This window comes from Pelodiscus sinensis, chromosome 9, assembly GCF_049634645.1.
Source record: "Pelodiscus sinensis isolate JC-2024 chromosome 9, ASM4963464v1, whole genome shotgun sequence".
Lineage (NCBI taxonomy): Eukaryota > Metazoa > Chordata > Testudines > Trionychidae > Pelodiscus > Pelodiscus sinensis.
The window spans coordinates 60,020,390-60,041,267 of NC_134719.1; the positions used below are offsets into that span (position 1 = coordinate 60,020,390).

At 43.7% G+C, this 20,878-nt stretch overlaps 1 protein-coding gene across 7 annotated transcripts in view; it reads right to left on the reverse strand.

The window, feature by feature from the left end:
• The window catches only part of RALGPS2 (Ral GEF with PH domain and SH3 binding motif 2), a 212,941-nt gene that overhangs the window by 20,542 nt on the left and 171,521 nt on the right, over positions 1-20,878 (reverse strand). For 4 of the 7 annotated variants that reach the window (XM_075936864.1, XM_075936866.1, XM_075936861.1 and 1 more), the window contains 3 exons: positions 17,603-17,680; positions 8,922-9,027; positions 114-206 (listed from right to left, as the gene is read on the reverse strand). In XM_075936864.1, the coding sequence (XP_075792979.1) occupies positions 114-206; positions 8,922-9,027; positions 17,603-17,680 (277 nt within the window). The remainder of the gene's footprint in view (positions 1-113; positions 207-8,921; positions 9,028-17,602; positions 17,681-20,878) is intronic. The other 3 variants (XM_075936867.1, XM_075936865.1, XM_075936863.1) reach the window with 1 other exon arrangement.

The following is a 20,878-nucleotide window of genomic DNA, read 5'->3' on the forward strand; positions in this document are numbered from 1 at the left end:
TTTCACTTGCAGGCGCACCGGTCCTGGACTATTTCATTGGTCTGAGTACCAGGAAAGCGCATTTACTTTCAATTTTGGGAGGCAGTGTTAGAAGATGCACTATTAACACATACATGTTTTCTCTCTGTAGCCTTCAGAGACTTTGCGGCATAGTAAAAAAGCTGGGTTCCACACAGTGCTGCCCAATATTTTGTCCAGGATGCTACCTACAGAGAAAGAGTGAACAGATTAATAAAGCAAAATATTTCAAACTGTCTTCTTGTGGAAAATGCATGTACGTTTATACCTTATCCTCTCACAAATTTCCTTGGATAGCAACCGCCCAGAACTTAGCCCAGCCAAAAAGAGCTGCCTTTTCACTGATGCTATTTCTAGTTAGATTAAGAATACATACCCCCCAGGAACACAGTATAACTCAAGAAAGCAGTGCACAGAGGTCCTGATAACATGTCAGTGATCCAGACATCAAACAAGGTAATATTTATTTTCTCTACTTTACCAAGACATTTTATTCAATACTGCACTGAGTACAGAACTACCTTTTTAAAAAATCATATATTTCCCAGCAAAGGACACCATCCAGAATTAGACTATGGATTTGTTTGGAAATTACTGATTTATAATAAAATATTTGTAATATAGCTACTAAGACCCATTTTAGGTGCTGATGTCATTTCAGAACTCATCCATCATCAAGCTGGTAAAAACAATTGCTTGCCTACCTAGCTTTCTTTCATAACTGTTGTTCTTTGAGATGTGTTGCTCACACCTTCTGGGATCCATGCTCATGAGCTGATATATTAGGCTCCACTGACCCTATGTCCTCTTAGTTCCTTCTTACTGGCAACTTGAATAGAGGAGCAAGAGGACAGGTAATGGAATGGACATGAGCAATCAATCTAGAAGAATGACTATGAAAGGTAGGTAACCATTTTTTCTTCCAGTACTTGCTCGTGTTGATCCCAAACAAAGGGACTCTCAAACAGTGCCAATGGAGGCAAGCTCAGAGTTCACAGTCTTGAAGCTTGCAGCATTGTTCTGCTGAAACCAGCCCAAGCCCACTGTGTAAAGTGCATAATAGGACATGAACGTGTTGACAGATGACCAAGTAGCAGCTCTACAGATCTCTTGGATCAGCACCTGATCTAGGAAGGCTGCCAATGACACTTGCACTCTAGTTGAGTGTGCCTCGACTTTTGCCAATGTAGGCACTTTTACCAGCTTGTAGTAGTACTGGATGCAATCTGTGATCCAGAACAAAATCCTTTGAGCAGATACCTAGTGCCCTTTCATCTTATCTGCTACCGCAACAAACAGCTGCATTGACTTACAGGACATCTGTGTCCTATCAATACAGATGGCTAGCACCTTCCGGATGTCCAGGGCATGTAACCTGCTCTCCACTACAGATTTATGTGACTTCAGAAAGAAGATGGGTAAAAAAATGTCCTGGAAAGTATGAAACTGGGAAACTACCTTGGACAGGAACACCTGGGGAGGCTGCAACTGAACCTTATATTTGTAGAACACTGTAGAAGCTGAGGTAAGTGCTCTGATCTCATATACTCAGAGGGCAGATGCAACCTCAATCAGGAATTCAACCTTCCAGGAAGAGAGAAGAAAGCAGGAAGCCAGAGGTTTGAAGGGAGGTCCCAGAAACCTCAACAGCATGCAATTCAAATTCCAGAGAGGGACAGGATCCCCAAAGTGAGGGTTAAGATGCTCCAGACCTTTCAAGAACTCAGCTGTCATGTCATGTGCAAAGACTAACTTGCCTTGGAATGGGCTTAAAAACAGCCAGGTGGACCATGACTGATGATAGGGACAAGTCCTACAGTTTGAGGCGCAGGATCACCTGCAGCAAGTTGTTTGGCCCAAATGTATCAATCCAAAGCCCATCGCACAAATCTTCCAATCTGCCCAGTATGTCGCTCTGGTGAAAGGCTTCTTGCTGCCCAGTAAAACCTGTTGCACCTGGATCAAACATTCCCACTCTTCCACATTCAACTATGTAACAGCCATAGTACAAGCTGTCAAGTACAAGCCTCCAAGTTCAGGTATAGGAGAATGCCATAGTTCTGGGACAGCAGGTCCAACCAGTGAGAGAACAGCAGTCATGTGGCTACCGAAAAGGTCCAGGAGCATGTCCAAACAGTGCTGGTGAGGCCACTTGGAGGTCTCGTTCGGTTTCATATTCATGAGGACTCTGTGGATCAATGGCATCAGCAGGAAGGCATACATAAGTGGTCTCTACCACAGAAGCAGAAAAGCATCTGACAAGGAATTCCAGTTCATGCCCCGGAGCGAACAAAACACGTGGCATTTCCTGTTCTAGCAGGATATGAACAAGTCAACCTTGGGAGTCTCCCACTTTGGGAAGATTATATTGGCCACCTCAAGATGGAGTGTCCACTTGTGGTGGGTCAAGAAGTTCTTGCGGAGGCAATTTGCTAGCACATTCTTAATCCCAGGCATGTGCATGGCTACCAGATGAATGGCATGCTGTTCACACAAGTCTCAAAGGCTAAGAGCTCCTTGGCAAGATGAACTCCGCCTTGCCTGTTGATGTAATATGTTGCAATGGTATTGTCTATGAGGACCTGTCCCACGTTGCCCTTCGGGTGGGACAAGAACACTTGGCAGGCAAGGCAAACTGTCTGTAGCTCCCTGACATTGATGTGAAAGGCCAAATCATCCCTGAGCCAGTGGTTTTGAGCCCTGAGCTCTCCCAAGTGGTCTCCCCAATGCAGGTCTGAAGCATGAGACCAGGGTCAGTGAAGAAATCGGGGCCATGAAGGGGATACCTCCATCACCAACCCACCATCACCACTCCTGTCTACCTCCTCTAGATCATGTCTGTTTGGGATATAAACCAACACCAGCTACGTTTGCAGAGGCTGGAAGTGGAGCTAGGTATGGGACCACGCATGTGACCACAGGCATGTGTAAATCATGTTGAGTGGGTGGTTCTTCAAATGAGAAATCTGGTCTGTCATGGTCCAAAAACGTGCCTCCAGGAAGACAGCCCTGGCTCGAATGGAGCTGAGTACCACCCCTACGAACAATATGCACTAGACTGGCTTTAAGGAGGATTTTTTTATTATTGACCAACAGGTCCAGGTCATGGCAGATGAAACACACCAGATAGAGGCTTCTCTACTGTTGATCGTCAGACTTGCCCTTGAGTCAATTGTCGAGATACTGGAATACCTGGACCCCTTTATGTCTGAGGTAAGCAGCCACTGGCATCATATGTTTTGCAAAGACCTTTGGGTCTGATGAAAGGCCAAAGAAAAATGCCGTAAATTGGAAATGTCATTCATCCACTATAAAACAGAGGATACTTCTGGGACCTTGGAATATGGAGTTATGGAAATAGGTGACCTTCAAGTTGAGGGCACATTAACAGTCTCCCAGATCCAGGAAGGATATGATGGAGGCCAGGGAATCCAGGCGAAACTTCAACTTTCTTAGAGACTTATTAAGGCATTGTAGGTAAAAAAAATGGGTCTGAGACTCCCTTTCCCTTTTGGAATCAGAAATTACTTGGCATAGAAACCTTTCCCTGCCAACCTCCTCCACTGCTTCTATGGGCAGGAGGTTCTCAATCTCTTGAAGAGGAGTTGCCTATGAGAAGTGTCCCTGAAGAGGGACAGGAAAGAGGTGGGATGAAGGGAAGAGCAGCCATAAACTGCAGGGTGTAACCTTGAGACACTACGTCCAACGACCAATAGTCTGAGGTGGCTTGGGACCAGGTGGAACAGAGGGGATGAAGGCAGTTGAGGAAAGAGTGGGCTGGATCTTAGAAGGCGAATGGGTGTCACGCTTGAATATACTCTCAAAATGAGCACTTCTGTCTCCCAGGGTGTTTTGCCAGATTAGGCTGCAAGAGTGAGTATGAGGAGAAAGGGCAACTGTGGCTGAAACTAATGTCACTATTTCTCTTTTCCTTGCACACCCCTGATGAGACTGCTAAAGCACAGGCAATGGGGCAGCTAAAACTGCTCTCTCATAGGCTGAGACATATTCATGCTCAGTGAGCCAAGGTTGGCCCCGGTGTCCTTTAGCTCATGCAGCCTCGCATCCGTCTGGTCCAAAACCAGACTGCTCTCTTTGAATGAGAGATCCTGGATTGAGGTCTGTATTTCTTGGATAGTCCTGTGGCCTGAAACCAGCAGCCTCATTACTACTATCTCAACATAACCACTTTGACTGCCAAATCTGCTGAATCCCATGCCATCTGGAGGGAACATCTGGCAGCCGCAGCGTCCTCCTCCAGCAGGGTGCCAAATTCTTGGGCCAAACTCTGTGGGAAGGACTCTTTGAACTTATGGAGGGAGTCCTGTAAGTTAAAATACTAACAGCTTAAGGGGCCTGATGGTTTGCCACCCGGAACTACAAATAGGCTGTTGAATACATTTTCTTTCCAAACAGGTCCATTACTTTGGTCTCTTTTTTTTGTGGGAGGGGAGGGGGTTCAACTGACATGCCCATTTGTCCCTTTCATTGGCTGCAGAGACCACCAGTAAGCCCAACGGAGGGTGGGTATAAGGGTAATCAAACCATTTGTCTGGGACAAAATATTTCTTTTGGGCCCTTTTTGAGGTCGGAGGAATGGAGGAAAAAGTTAACCAGAGGGCCATGGCAATGTTAAGACACCATCATGCACTAGTAATGCAACATGGGTTGGGTTAGAGGCTGACAAAACATTAAGGAAGATATCTCTTTGCTTAGCCATTTCTTGCACCTTTAGGCCCAAATTCTTGGCCACCCAATACAGCAGGGCGCTGGTGCTCTTTGAAGTTGTCCAATGAACTGGTCCTTAAGGGTCTGGGAATTGCCACATTTGAAGATTATGATGGCCGCACTGCTGGGTGAAACTCTGGGTATCTTCCCCCGTGGGGGAAGGGTGGCTTAGAGGTGGCTGTAGTTCCCTCTGCTTTGACTTCCGAGCATGCCTCATATACTGAACCTGGTGCCATCGGTGTGCCAGCTGTTGCTCAAAGGCAGCCGTCGACAAGGAGTGTGAAGGGGGAATCACAGGAATAAGCATTCCCCACTTGCTCCTATAAGGCTACTACACTAGCCACTGGCCAAGTTGGCACAGTCGATGTCAACGTGGACTTGGGTGCCCATTCGCACCAGTGAAATCTTGGCAAGAGGCTGAATCAAGCTTCTATGTGGAAGAATTCCCTTCTAGTGACTACAGCATGACCATTGATGCCTAGGCTTGTGGACTGACTGTCATCACCCGAGACTGGTGCCTGAAGTGAGGTGATAGGTGCAGATATCGAGAACTGGGACTGGAGAAGCATGGGGAGCACTCCCATGAGGCAGGCAAGCAATTGGGAGAATGACTGGCAGGCAGATGAATGGTTCTGGTATTATGGGGACCAGCACACTCCTCTAGGCAACCTGTGTTAGATGGTGGAAACCATGAACACAGTCTGGTGACCAAGGAAGAGCCCCAAAGGGTCTAGGCTGTGATTCCAGCAATCTGCGGTGCAGAGCACTGCTTTATCTTGGGGGCTTGGCAGCACTCCATCGTTCCCTCAGGGTGCTGACTTATCCTTGTGAGAAGCCTTTGCTGGTTCCTGAGTCACATGCTGCATTTTACAGATGTAAAATCCCATTTTATCAGTTAAATGTTATGTTTTACTAGTTAACTGCTTAAAGAGGGGTGGCTGAAGTGCTACGCTAGCCCAGCAGGACTGGAGTGCCCCCAGCCTGTGGCATGGCAGGCCTATCCCTGCCATGGGTAGGGGCTGCTCCAACCAGGTTGGAGAGTCTCTCCACTCACAGCCTCCCACCCACAGTGCAGCAGGCTGTTCCAGCCCAGCCATGCCACCAGTTAACCGTAACCCCACTAAAGCTGTGCACATGGGTGGGCACAAACACATCTAGAATGAAATGGATACGAGCCAGCACTTGAAGAAAAGCGGTTGTTTTTCGAGATGTGCTTCTCATGACCATTCCATTCTAGTGTGCATATGCCCATGTGCGTAATTGTTGGATGGACTGGACATGAGCAACACACTTCAAAGAACAAGTTATGAAAGGTAGGTAGCCACTTTTTCTTCTCCGAGTGTTTGCTCATGTTGATTCCATTCTAGGTAATTCAAAAGCAGTATCGCTAAAAGGAGGTTCAGAATTCACAGCCATCAGATTTTGCAACACTGCTCCACTGAAGCCAGAATTTAATGAGATGTAAATGTGTGGATGGACAACCAAGAAGCAGCCCTACAGATATCTTGAATAGACCCTTGGGCCAGGAAGACCAACAACAAGGTTTTCACTCTAGTTTAATTTTGCCAGATAATAGGAGACAGATACTGCCAGTGATCTAGGATGAAATTTCTGGACAGACACTGGAACACTTTTCATTCTCTCCACCACCATTACAAACAATTGAGTCAACTTATGGAACAGCTTAGTCCTTTCGCTTTAAAAGGCCAGAGCTCTCCAGATGTCCAGAGAGTGCAATTTGTGCTCCTCTTCCGACTTATGAGATTTTTGAAAGCGCATGGGTAGGTATACATCGTGACCTGTATGAAACTGCAAAACTACTTTGGGCAAGAAAGCCGTTTGTGGTCATAGCTTGACCTTGTCCTTGTAGGACACTATATAGGTAGACTCGGAAATAAGCATCATAACCACAGCGACCCTTTGAGCAGTCTAGCCCGGAGGGCTCTGACACCAGATGGAAAACAACCTCCTTGAGGAGAGCCTTCAAAACGATGGTGCACTCCATTTTTGTTCTAAGATGAAAGCTCTTACTCCAGCAGCACAACAGAGGGCACCATTGTTGACCCAATGGATACCACTAAGGGAAAAATCTCCAATGACTGAGCACAGACACACACCCCTACATGGAATCAACATGAGCAAATACTCAAAGAAGAACATGCTTTCTGTTCCAAAGTTATTATTGATGCTTATGTAGTGGTACAATTATCTCTCACTAACTATGGAGTCTATTACAACGTGGCCATCCCTATTAGCTAGTGTAATGGGAACTAACTTCTAACCTACAGCCAACCAGCCAACTGAGCTACAATAATAGTCATTTTTTGTGGCTTATAAAAAGCTACACAGATTATTTTTGATGTGCTGCTATTTGTCAAATAGCAATGACAATGTTTAAATAAAAAGAAATTTCTAAACCACCTGCTGATAGAAGCAGCATTAATAAAAAGCAGCATTTTTTATTGTATGGCATCAGCATTGTAACATGCTGATTCCAGGCATCATAAACCTTTAATTATGAAAGGACAGAGATGCTTTTCTTCTTCTCTGGGAACTTCAAATTATGATGACAAAAACGTGCTGCATTTATTCTAGTCTGCATTCATACTATATTTTAATAAGACACAATAATGAGTTTTTTTAAATGGCCAGTGAGCTTATTTTTCTAAATTTATTATGTGCGAAAACATTGTAGTCTGAAACATGTAAGCAGAATCCACGGTTTTACCTGTTAACATCATTACTGCTGGGATTTGTCAACAAGTGTATGCAAGCAATGGATTATGCAAACAAGGACATTTTGGTTTTTTAAAATATAAAATGACTAAACTCAGACCAAATAAAGTTAAAGTATTTACATTACAATATAATTTGCAATACTTTTAAGCAGTTGAATGTATGCATAAATTGATATATTAGAACAAGGGCATTTAATATTAAGGTAGAATGAGATTGCAAATACATAAGAAATATAGGAATAGACATGATGCTTGTGCCATAGATTAAGAAATCATATTTATAGACAGTCAGAATAAAAAAAAATAATCTTAAGGGACAGATTCTTAGCTGGTATTCATTGGGACAGCGCCCACGTAACCAATGGGATTTACGTCATTAAAGATCTATCAATAAATGAGAGGGAATGATGACATTTTGTAGTCGAGGTTCCTTAATTTGTTCACTCTTCGGATCAGTTCAACAGTTAGGGAGTGAAATAAATGATTAGTACTTCCACACTCCAGTTGGATATAAATGGCAGCAAAACTGACATTCTAGTTAAGGACCTAGATCTTGTAATTGTATCTGCATAAGCTGGCAGTTGTATCAATAGCAGACACACAAAGGTCTAGCCACATGGATTCAGTTGTAGCATGGGTGTCCAGTACTGTACCTTATTGTGCAGCATTGTAAGTGCTTTGGCTTGGGGGAATCTAGTAGTTATAAATATAATTATTACATATCGTAACAGTGTGTTGCCATTATAGTTCAAAGCAAAAGTTCTGAGAAGGATGCATCCTCCTTAATACATCCAGTGTTATTTAATTCAGGCATTGTAGAGATGTCTCAATAATTTATGAAGTTATAGACTGTGTATGCAAGGAAGTGGAGACCGAATTCTACAAGCTATATATGTGAATTCTCTTGTGTCAGTAGGGTTATATCAACACTAAACAAAAAGATTGTTAAAATATTAATCTCAACAGTTGCCAGGCTCTTGCCCTCTAAAGAAATTTTCTCATTCTTTTAGTGGCAGATTATACTATGGTAAATTAAATGTTTAAGTTACATACTTTATGCAAGTGCAAAAATGTTAGTACAGGATTAATGGAATACTTTTGAAGGAACAGTGAAGAACCATCTTCTATAACAGTAACTCCTTGATTTAGACAAATCATATGAATTCCAACAAATCAAATCTAAGAGCACGAGCCTTTGTAAGTGGCAAATATATAACTTACCAAACATAGAAGTCTTTACACACTTTTTAAAAAGTTAGTTCCTACTTAATCATAATTCCTACTGATTTTAGCAGGATTTCTCTTTCACTAAGGAGTGGGTAAAAAGTGAGCAGAGACTTCCAGAATTTAACCAAATAGCTTTGCTCTGTTTTAAAGATATTGTTTTAAAAGTAGAGGCAGAGGAAAAATGGTTTAAGCATATATTTGAAGTCTTACTGTAGGCTTTTTGCCTTCTTTCAATAAAGTCTTCCTTCTGAGAACACCTTGAATAGTAACTGCTCCTGGATACAAATGAACAGCCAAATCTTCAGATTCTGCAGAACTACAAGAAGGATGTAAGAAAATAGTGTGAAAAATATATAAAAATCCTTTTCCCAAAGCAGTTTCCCAATCATTACCCAAACATAATGTAAACATCTGTACTTTAATTTAGAAATGCTGGCATTTCAAGTATTACACTTCATCATGGGAGGAAAAAAAAAAAAAACTTTGGTGGCGGTGAGGGTTGCTCTTGTGGAATTTACAGTCAGAAGCACAAGTGAGTGATTACTCAGGCTATGGCTACATTAGAGAGCATATAATGACACAGGGACATCAGCAACGCGGTGCCACTGTAAGCTCTCTAGAGTAGCTGCTCAAACTGCTGGGAGAGAACTCTGCCATGGACTGGATTAATCCACCTCCAAAAAATGGTGGCAACTACACTGACAGGAGAAAAATCTCCCACTAACATAGTGCTGTCCACACCAGTGCTTAGCTGGGTGTAACTAAAGTCACTGAGGGGATGGCTTATTCACACCTCTGAGTGACATACATAGTAATGCAGACATATCCTGTAACTCATAGACTTTAAGGACAGAAGGAACCAGCATGATCATGTACTCTGCCCTCCTGCATATTGCAGGTCACCAAACCTTACCCACCCAATTCCTGTAATAGACCCCTAATCTCTGGCTGAGTTACCAAAGGCTTTAAATAATGACTTAAAAATACTTCAAGTTACAGAGACTCCGCCATTTACACTAGTTTAAATCTGCAAGTGACCATGCTGCAGAGGAACAAAAAACAATCAGGCCAAAAAGTGGTTTATTATTTTAAAAAGTACTTCCCAAAGCTCAGGATACAGACATATTTCTATTATAACTAATTTTAACTGGTAAAAAAATAATAGGTTTTCCATTACTCCTTGACTATGTAATGCTGTGTCATTGTTCGATTTTTTTTATTAGACTCTTCCTAAATCCTAGTGGGAAAAGTAATTTTTTTTTAGAATAAATATAACAAATTACAAAAGAAAAAAGCAGAATTGCAACAAAACATGCACAATTTAATTAGAAGATATTTGAAAGAAGTAACAGCAGCATCAATAGTAGAGAGCAGAATGTGTGTCCCGCAGCAGTAAATTGTGGGTGTTTTAATGCAGCTGGAGCACTATTAATTCCCTATCAATCTAAAAGATGCCCAAATAGAATATGACAAAACCAATGTCAAGTATCGCGAAAAGGAAAACAAACTTTATTAATAATGAGCAACTGACTGGCTTATAAATTATTTTAAAACAGGAAAGATTTTTATTTTCACAATAGGGATAATTTCAGTTCATATCAACTAGTTATACAATTAAATAGGGTTATGCAAAGGCTCTTTAGATATATGCTGAGAAAATTCTGACATCTCTGTTGAAGTAAATCAGAATGAATCCCATACCAACTTCACGCATATACAAAATAAAAGGAAGTTACTCACTTTGTGCAGTAACGACTGTTCTTTGAGGTATGTGTCCCCCCGTGGGTTCTCCACCAGTGAAGGGTCATCCCCTGGAGCATCAGTTCAGAACTTTTTCCCTAGCAGTATACTGTTGGGCCGCACATGCGCAGGAGGCAGCTAACGCCCTTGGTGGTTTAATAACCGTCTCACGCATGGTCCAACCCCTCACCTTCCGTTCCTCAATTGCACCCGAGCAGAGGGGTGAAAGGGAGTGTCAGGGAGCACCCACTAGGACACACACCTCTAAGAACACTCGTTACTGCATGAAGTGAGTAACTTCCTTTTCTTCTTCGGGTGATGTCCCCATGGATTCTCCACTGTAGATGATTACAAAGCTGTACCCACTGTGGATGGTGGGAATCGGAGTTACTGCCTACTGGCAGAGGATAAGACTTCTGTAGCCACTGCTGTATCTCCTGCTAGTTGCGGCATGATGGCATAATGCCTGGCAAAGGTATGTTCAGATGACTAGGTGGCTGCCTGATAGATGTCACTCAAAGGGACACTGCTCAGGAAAGCAGTAGTTGTTGCCAGGGCACGGCTCTCGGCAGTTGTCAAGGGCTTATTATGAAGACCATGACAGTGGATGATACAGAACGCTATCAGTTTGGAGATGCGTTGGGAGGAGATGGGTGTGCCCCTGGAATGGTTAGCAACTGAGACAAAAAGGCATGCCATTTTGTGGAACACCTGCATTCTGTCAATGTAGAACTCTAGAATGTGACGAATGTCCAGCATACGAAGCATCGTGTCCCAGGGGACATATGCAGCGTTGGGGGGGGGGGGGGGGGGGGGGGGGGGGAGAAAGTGGGCAGGACTATAGGCTCACTGATGTGGAATGAGGTGCTGACTTTAGGGAGAAAGGAAGGGTTCGGTCTTAGAGTCACTCTGTCCTTGGCAAAAATGGTGTAGGATGGACCAGCCATTAATCTCATTGACCCTCCTTGTGGAGGGGACGACTACCAAAACAGCACCCTCATTGTGAGAAATGAAAGTGCACATGTGGCCATAGGCTCAAATGGGGGGAGGGGTGTCTCATAAGGCAGCACTAAATTGAGGTCCCATCAGGGTGCAGGTGCTGGGGGAGGGGCGGGGGAGGGAGGGAGAGAGGAATAAAGGTTCTGGAGGCCCCTTAAAAACCTCTTGGTAACAGAAGGATGAGCGAAAACTGATAAGCCATCCACTTGTTCATGGAATGCAGCAATTGCTGCAAAGTGTACCCTGACCATGAAGACAGACAAGCCCCCTTCCTTAAGGTGCTATATGTAGTCTAGAATGGAAGGAAATGGGGCATTCTGAGGATCAAGGTGGATTTATTAGCACCAGGATGTGAAGCGTCTCCATTTTTGAAGGTAAGTCTTTCTGGTAGAAGAAGAACTGACTTCACGCACTCAGAGCATGAAGGGATTCATCTCCCTGGAACTGGAGAGGAGCCAGGCATGAAGATGGAGCGTGTGAAGCCGGGGATGCAGTAGCATGCCATGGTGTTTGGATAGGAGATCTCTTCTGGAAGGAAGCAGATAAGGTGGTTTGACCGACATGTATTGGAGGGACAGGAACCAGGTCTGCCTGGACCATGATGGTGCTATTAGGATGACAAAAGAGCTGTCTAGTCGTATCTTGAGCAGGACTCTGGAGATGAGTGGCACTGGAGGGAAGGCATAGTGTAGTGGCTTGTCCCATGGGATCAGAAAGGCGTCCCCCCTGGAATCACAACCGAGACCCACTTGGCAGCAGAATTGTGCACATGGTGTTGTTGCTGGTTGCGAAGATTAGTGGATATCCCCACCTGCGGAAGACAGAAGCTGCCACTGATGGATGTAACTCCCACTCGTGATCTGTGGGAAAGTCATGGCTGAGAGTGTCCGCCATTATGTTCTTGATGCCGGGCAAGTAGGATGCTCTCAGGATAACACCATATTGGATACATGAGTTCCAAAGGTGAGTGGCCTCTGTGCAGAGGTACCAGGAATCTGCACCCCCCTGCCTGTTTATACAGAATATAGTGGCCGTAATGTCTGTTGGTATGCTGACTGTGTGATTGATAATGAGTTGGGCAAAGTGCTTGCAGGTGTTTCTGACAGCCCTGAGTTCTAACAGATTGATGTTTAGAAGGGCTTCATACTGTGACCATTTTCCCTGCACAGTATGGTGACTCAGGTGTACACCCCAGCCTATGAGTGGGGCATCCGTGGTGATTTGCACAGAGGGTTCTGGTTTAAGGAAGGGGACCCGTGTGAGGAGACTATGGGGGGATGTCCACCACCTGAGGGATTGGAGCATGTGATCAGGAACGGTAACTGACTTGTGGAATGGGTGATGAGATGTCTTGCAAATGGAGGTCAACCAATGTTGCAGGGCGCAAAAATGGAGACGTGAAAACTGGACAACATGTCATGGCAGCAATGTGGCCCAATATTTGGAGACAGTTATGAACAGCAGTGACTGAGTTCGTAGATACCGCATTGACAAGACCACGGAGGGTATTGAGCCACTGTTGAGGTAAGTAGGCTAGAGCTGATAAGGAATCAAGGTGAGCACCTATAAACTCTATTTCTTGGAGCAAACTGGGCATAGATTTCTTCTCGTTTATCAGAAGTTCCAGGTAATTGAAGAGGCACCTGGTCTTTAACACCATGTCTATCACCTCTGCATACGACTGTCCTTTGATGAGGCAGTCATTGAGGTACGGGAAAATGACGACCCCTTGTCGGCAGAAATAGGCTGCCACTACTACGAGGATCTTTGAGAAGACTTAAGGTGCCGAGGAGAGGCCAAAGGGGAGGACTGTGTATTGGTAATGGTCCTCCCCAACTGCAAAACAGAGAGAAAAGGTCTGTGGGCTAGTAGTATGGAGATGTGGAAATAGGCATCCTAGAGGTTGAAGGCTGCAAACCAGTCCCCTCTGTCCAGTGCAGGGATGATTGAAGCCAGTGTGACCATCTTGAAATGCTGTTTCTCAGAAACTTGTTCAATTTGCGCAGATCTAGGATTGGTCTCCAACCTTGTGCTTCTGGGTCAGGAAGTACGTTGAATAAAACCCTCTTCCCTGATAAGGAGTAGGGACCCTCTCTATTGCTCCTATGTTTAGAAGTCAATTGATCTCTTGCCTGAGAAAGGGCTTGTGAGAGGGGTACCTGAAGAGGGAGGGGAGAGAGAGAGAAGGTAAGGGGCAAGCAATGTGAGTGGGATAGAGTAGCCTGCATGAACAATCTCGAGAACCCACTGATCTGATGTTATTGCGTCCCAACGATGTAGAAAGGGGCGGAGCCTGTGGTCAAATATTGTTTCTGGCTTGTTGGCACTAGATGATAGAGGAGGTCGGACAGACCCCCCGACCAAGACTTCAAATTCGCTGCTTAGAAGCCTGAGAACCCAAGGAATGTGACTGAGGCAGACACTTCCTCTGGGAAGGTTATGGTCATAAGGTTCATGTGGGGGCAGCTATAGAAGCTGTCCCTGTTCTTGTTAGGGAAGTAGTATCTGCAATGATATGGAGAAGTGCCCATGCCTAATGTGCGGAGGGTTGCTTGGGAGTCCTTACTGTTATGAAGGATCTCATCTGTATCTGCTGTGAAAAGTTTTGACTTGTCAAATGGGAGATCCTGAACTCGTCTGAAGTGCCTGAGGCACCCCAGCAACATGTAGGTAGGAGGCTCTCCTCATGATCACGGCCATGACCGTGGCTATAGCAGCTGTGTTTGCCACATCAATGGCAGATAATAAGGCTGTTTGCGCAATGGCGTGGCCCTCTTGAATCACTGCCCTGAAAATAGGTCTTTTGGAGTCTGGCAGGTGTTCAATCAGTTCAGCCAGCTTGGAGTAATTATCAAAATCAGGATTTGCTACCAAGGCCAAATAGTTTGCTATGAGAAGCTGTAATGTGGCTGAAGAGTGGATCTTTTTGACAAATAGGTCTAATTTCTTGTGCTCTTTATCATAAAGTGTGCCCTTGAGGGGCTTTTGAGCATTGATTAGCTGCTTCCACGACTAGGGAGTTCTGTTGTGGATGAGAGAAGAGAAATTCTAGACCTTTAGGGGGAACAAAGTATTTGTGGTCCACCTTTTTGCAGGTTGGTTGGATGGAAGCAGGTGTCTGTCAGATGTCAGACACCTCCATGATCGGCTCATCAACTGGCAATGCTATTCGTCCTTGGGCAGCTGGATGTATGTTTTTTAAAAGGCGATGCTGCTTCTACTTTAATTCTTGGGAGCTGGACCTCCTGAGAGGTGGCCACCCTTTTGAAAAGTTCTTGGAATTGTGTTAATCATCAGAGGCATGCCTATCCTCTGGAATTACAGCATCCTCTGGGGCTGAGGATGAATTGTTGCCTGGAGAGTGATGAGGCACCTGCATATCGTCATCCCCCAGGATCTGATCTTCCTCCTCAGAGTCAATCGTGGTGGGAATAGTGAGAGATGGTGAGGCTGGAGGGAGCCATTTTGAGGAGGTAGCCAGTTCTATGACACGGTGTCTACGGGGTGCCCACTGCTCTCATGGAGCCCAACAGCATAGGTAACAAGGGGAGGGCAGTTAGTGCCATTCAAGATACCTCAGTGTGTGGCATGATCGGTCATTGTAGTGATAGTACTGTCGAGATGCAGCTGGGGGGAGTGTTGTGAGGAGAACATTCCTCTGGTAATAATAATGAAGCCCCTCATGCGGTGATGGAGACCTGGCATTGCCCCTGCATAAATGAGGGGAAGGGGGCACTGGGGAAGGCTCCCTCGAAGGGGGAAGAGAGCATAAAGATACATCATTGGTCCGCCATGTCAGTAAATTGGGGTTACTGATGGCTAAGTCAGTATGGTGCGGGCACACTGATAGCCGCCCCCTTAACAGCGCCTCTGAGGCACGAGAGCTATGTGAGGATGACGGCCTATGATCAGGCAGTGCTGGAGTCTTACAGGACCACGTGGCAGGCGGCTCCCTGCTCCTTCCCAGCGCCGTGCTTATAAGAACTGTGGGCGGCAGTGCTGATGTGCAGCAGCGCGGTTTTTCGGCACAGAGTGAGTGTGCTGGCTCCACTTCAGTTCTGGGGGTTGCAGTCACTGTGCCTGAGGTTGGTGCTGGCACCACAGTTATAGAAGTGCTTGGCACATATCCCCTGGTCCCACTGGGGGACAGTGTAAGAGGCAATGACCTCAAGGTGGAAGGCTTCCTGCCCCAACTTTTACTGGGACTAACTGGCACCTCTGTCTCAGGATCTCTCTCAGACCAGGTAGACTGATCTTTCTATGAAGGCTGCAGCACCTTTTCAAAGAGTATCATTCAGCTCCCAGTCCTTTCTGGCTTTGGCTAACAGGTTGAGGCAGTGGCCATTCCCTTAAAGGCCTGACAACATGTGTCTTATTACAAAGAGACTTTAACACCAGATTACAGAGGGAGACTTCAGAACTTTTATTTATGCTAAATGCGAATGGGCCTTAATATAGATGAGAATTACCTTACACATTACAAAGACAGCCTCCCCACCTTTTGATATTTGTAGTAACTCCAGATTAGCCACTTAACTGACTCTTACAATAAGCAATTTTCTCCTTGTCCCCTCCACCTCACCTTCTGTTCTATGTAGCTGATTCCTTAGTTTGTAATTTGTTTACTTTTAATCATTGTATCCCAGTGTTATATAATGGTCATGCCAATTTCACTTTCAGAATATGACCTGAAGAAGTGGGTCTGCCCCAGGAAAGCTCATCACCTAATAAACTACCTTGTTAGTCTTTAAAGCTACATGACTTTTTTTTTTTAATTTCTGAGGTGTGAAGGACTCACACAGGCAGCGAATGCAGGAGCTATGCCTGTCTGAAGTAGGCATAGGCTCCTTACATTGTTGATACTTCTTAAAAGGTGTCATGCTGAGGAGATAGCAGAAGCCACTTTATGAGGCAGCTGAAGGCCATAATTAGCTCCCCCTGTTAACAGCTGATAAGCAGGAGCATGTGTTCCCTGCCCCTCTCCTCCCCCCTTCTCCCCTCTGGTAAATAATAGATAGTAAGGGAGGAAGGGGGGGGGGGGGGGAGAGAAGGGCAGCTGGCTGAGGAGAAGTGGAGATGCAGCTTATGAAGTGGTCCAAACAGAACAAAAAGAAAAAAAAATATTTTTTTGTCTATTTTATCAGAAGAAATATAGAGAGGGTAAATTCTGAGGCAAAAATTGAAAGAAGCAAGCGCTGGTCTAAAAGAATGTCTCTGAGGAGAGAGACAGCTGAGGAACTCCGTCTGTGAGGGAGGGTGGTAAGAGAGGAATTGAAGGAGAGGGGTCGGGTCGTGCGCAAGGCAGCTATCAAAACTGCCAAGGGCGTGAGCTGCCTCCTGCATATGAGCAGCCCGACAGTAAACTTCTAGGGAAAAAGCTCCGAACTGCGGCTCCAGGGATGACCCATTGCCAAAAATGGAGCACCCACGGGGTCATCACCCAAAGAAGAACTCAGAAATCTGGCAAATATTTTCACTGCAGCTACTAATTGACTGTGACATACTGGCAAATTCAGCCATTAATGTGAACATGAATTTAACTCAATTACACACAATGCTTGCTATTCATTACAAGTTACTCCCTTCTCTTTTACAACTACAGTACCACACTGCTGCAGAGTTGTAATTTATTTAGAACGAAAAGCTGAGTGAGCATGCAGTTTTATATATAGTGCTACTTAGAGTGTGACCACACAGAGGGCCCATTTTAATACATGACTTGCAATTTAACCGCGTCAGTCCTATTTTAAAGGCAAATTCAGTGAAGAACCATTAAAGAAAATACCTCGAGTGTAATCTCAAGCACAATATGTACACTTTTGTTGCCATCATTGTGTCTACCACCATCATTATCACCACCACCACCTCGTTACCCTGATCAACACTTAACAATACTTTACTATAGGTAGCTGCTTATGTAGAGATGCAATATTTAGAAACTGAATAGGCAGACCAGAATGAGTGAGAGCCTATATGAGGATATAGATTAAACCGCAGAAGAGGAAATTTGTTTCAAAGATAAGCCACTACCTTAATTTTGCCTTGAAAGTTAGAAAGATCAGAAATGTCAGAAGACACCCAGTTAATTATCAAGTCAGTCACCAACACCAGAGGAAAAATCTGTGGCCCCTGTGTGCAAGGGGTTATTGTACCTGCTGGCCTTCATGTGGCCTCGATAGCCATTTCGTGCCACTCTTGTCACCGGACCGAGAGAATGGTATAATCTGTTCCTGTTGGATTCCATTATAAATTGTATACATTACATATACTTTTATCCATACAAGCAGCATAATTTGCTAGAACAGTGTAATAAAGTCTCTCTTGTGCCACATATCTACTGCTCCTACAATAAGCAGTAGCGGATGATTTCATTAAGAAAAAACATGCAGTAGTAGATTTCAAAATCCATTTCTTATTTGAACTGATGTTCTTGAAGTCAGTGCTCATCTCACTGGGGTATTTTTACTGTCATCTCAATTAATGGGTTTGAGAAGAGAAAAGCTTCTTTTAACTTACAGAATAAAAATGAAAATCCTGTAAGACACTAAATTGGAAACTGCTGCCTTTAATGCTGATTACAGATATTGATACATACTCTGTGACAAGAAGCAAAGGGCAATCAGACCCCTAAACTTAGAAACAGGCACACCATAGTTAGAGGAAAACAAAGACTTCTTAACTCAATCCTGAGTATTGGCACCATTTCAAAATCAACAACAGAGGCCAACGACTTACAAAGAAAAATCACACATTCTGCTATGATACAATATCTATTTAAAATGCTATACATTTAAAACAGATTTCATTTGGCTACATCTTTATTGGCTAGCAAAGGTCAACAAAGCAAAATTTTGTAAGTGGATAATATATGTAGCTTAATATATTATGGGTCCAAGGTCACATACAAATTACGTAAGCTCTAAGATAGCAAACCTGTAATAACTCACCGCTTTGGTTTAAAGGGAGTATAAATGTTACACAGGAAGTTTTAAATTTTTAAGCCCTTCATCACTAGTGCTGTTTTCAGTTCTGCTGTCCAATTCTGGCAGTTGGGTACTACACTTATTTTTGAATATTGTTCTGTGCTTGATTCAAAGCTGGTTATATAGAGTCAGGTCCTTAGCTAGTGTAATGTAAATTGATGGTGATATGTTGGTGTAATGTAAATTGATGGTGATATATTACAATGGAGATATGTTGATTTATTTCAGCTAAGGATCAAGCCCATACTTCTCTTGCTTCCTGGATTTCCTAGTCACTCTGGGTTACAGAAGACTGAACCTGCCAGCTGTAAATAAGTAAATCTGCCTTGCAGAAAATACTTGGGGAATTTTTGCAGTATTGAAGAAAACACAGTAATATAAAAAAAGATTAAACAAAATATAAAGTTGACATTACCTTACTAATTCAAATAATTGCATATGCTGTAATAAGAACCCTCATCATAGATGAACTGTAAAGTATACATTTCCACCCCACTCTCTTTCCCAAAGAAACAGTGTTCTAAATAATTAATCTCTGCCCTTCAGCAACCTAGGTGCCACTGAATTTGCAAAATTTGATATGGTCAGTTTTCTTTATTTCTAAAAAGATCCTAATAATTTAGACATTATAAACTATGCCAACAATTTTTATAAATTAAATATAACTGTTGCATCAAGAACTTATTTAGATCAGAGGTTTGTGACTTCTGTCTGACTAACGCAAAGATGGCAATAAGCTGTGTTCTAACCTTTAAATTTGTCTTTGTATAACAAGAAATCAGGCTGAACACAGACTATATTTGGTAAATATGCCCACTAGCACTAAAGATGACAGACCTATATACTGTGGTACGACCTCCCACAGGAGGTAACACAGTGACAAAATTTAGCTGACAATAAGAACAGTTGAGGAGAAATTGTGATTATATCTGGTTTATCCCTTTGCCAAAACCGCACAGAATTTCAGAAGACACAGAAAAGGCACTTCTCACCAGAAGGCTCTCCCCTCAATGAGCTTCAAAAGCTTACCCTCACAAGAACTTTTGATCATGGAAAGCTTTTGGCAATCTAAATATAGCTACCTTCCCTACAAATGAGAGAAAATCCAGAGCATCAATTCCCTGCCATAAAACAACAAATAGTCAGTAAGGACACAATAGTCTTATTTTCAAATGCAAGTAATCCATCAGTCTAGAAATGGAATATTAGGGATTAGAAAGCAGTTCAGAACTCAGAAGATGGAGAGAGAAAAAGTCAGAGATTAAGGGAGGATGGCAATATGCAAGATACCATAACCAAAGCCAGTAGCTGCTGATGATGAGACATAAGAACAGCCATACTAGGTCAGACCAAAGGTCCATCTAGCACTGTATCTTGTCTTCTGACAGTGGCCAATGACAGGTGACCCAGAGGGAAGGAACAGAACAGGTCATCACCAAGTGATCCATCTCCTGTTGCCCATTCCCAGCTTTTGACAGAGATTCCATGCTGTTTGCTAAATGCATGAAAATATATCAGGCTGTCATTTCGCAGTGTTTCTCATAAGAACCTATACTTCCTGCTACCAATGAAATAGAGATTTCATAGAATTAGCTCAAACTAAATAGAGGAGTTTCACCTGCTCATCTGTACAATTTTACAACTCCTACTCAGATTTACTGAAAGTTTGGCTTTAGAGAGTGCTCTCCCTAATTAAAATACCTTTGCAGACATCCAGGGAATGCCATTGTATATCATCAGGATGAGAAAGACTGGGGGAAATAAAGGGAATGAAATACATCACTTTAAATGGTAAGGAAAAACAACCTTGAGTAAAAACCCCAGATGATGCTGTCTTGAGAAACACTTTACCAGGAAAATAAAAAAGTTATTAACAACAAGGCATTGAATTCACTGACTCTCCTTGAAAAAGTGATGACAACAATAAAGGCAACTGACAAGAAAAGACAACAAAATCATAGCCATTAGTTCAAAGGGCTGTTATGTCAATTGTCCCTATTTTAAGTTGAGCTCCAGGCTGTCTGTAGGAGCTTTAACTGAAAGATGTAATCCTGACTATGTTTCACTTTTGAGGACATTCTATGCCAAAAATATTAAAAATTTGGTGCACAGTATTTAAAATTCTGCAAATTATACCTGTCAAATAAACGTGGAGGCGCTATACCATGGCATTGGGGAGCATAGATTACTGGCTGGGTAGAGGTTGGAGATCACTGTGCAGATCCCTATCCCAACACAGACTCAGCGGTGATACTGCACCCCACTGTGACACAATACAAGAACTGTGTCTGCTCCAGAAAAATCCCAGAGCCTGGCCCCTCTGTGCCAGGCAGGCAGGATCCAAGTGTGAAAAGGCTTAGTGGGGGGGGGAGGGGGAGGGGGAGAAGGAGGAAATTCAGGTAAGAGGGTTCTGTTTGGGGCACTCTGGGTGCAAGTGGCTGGAGG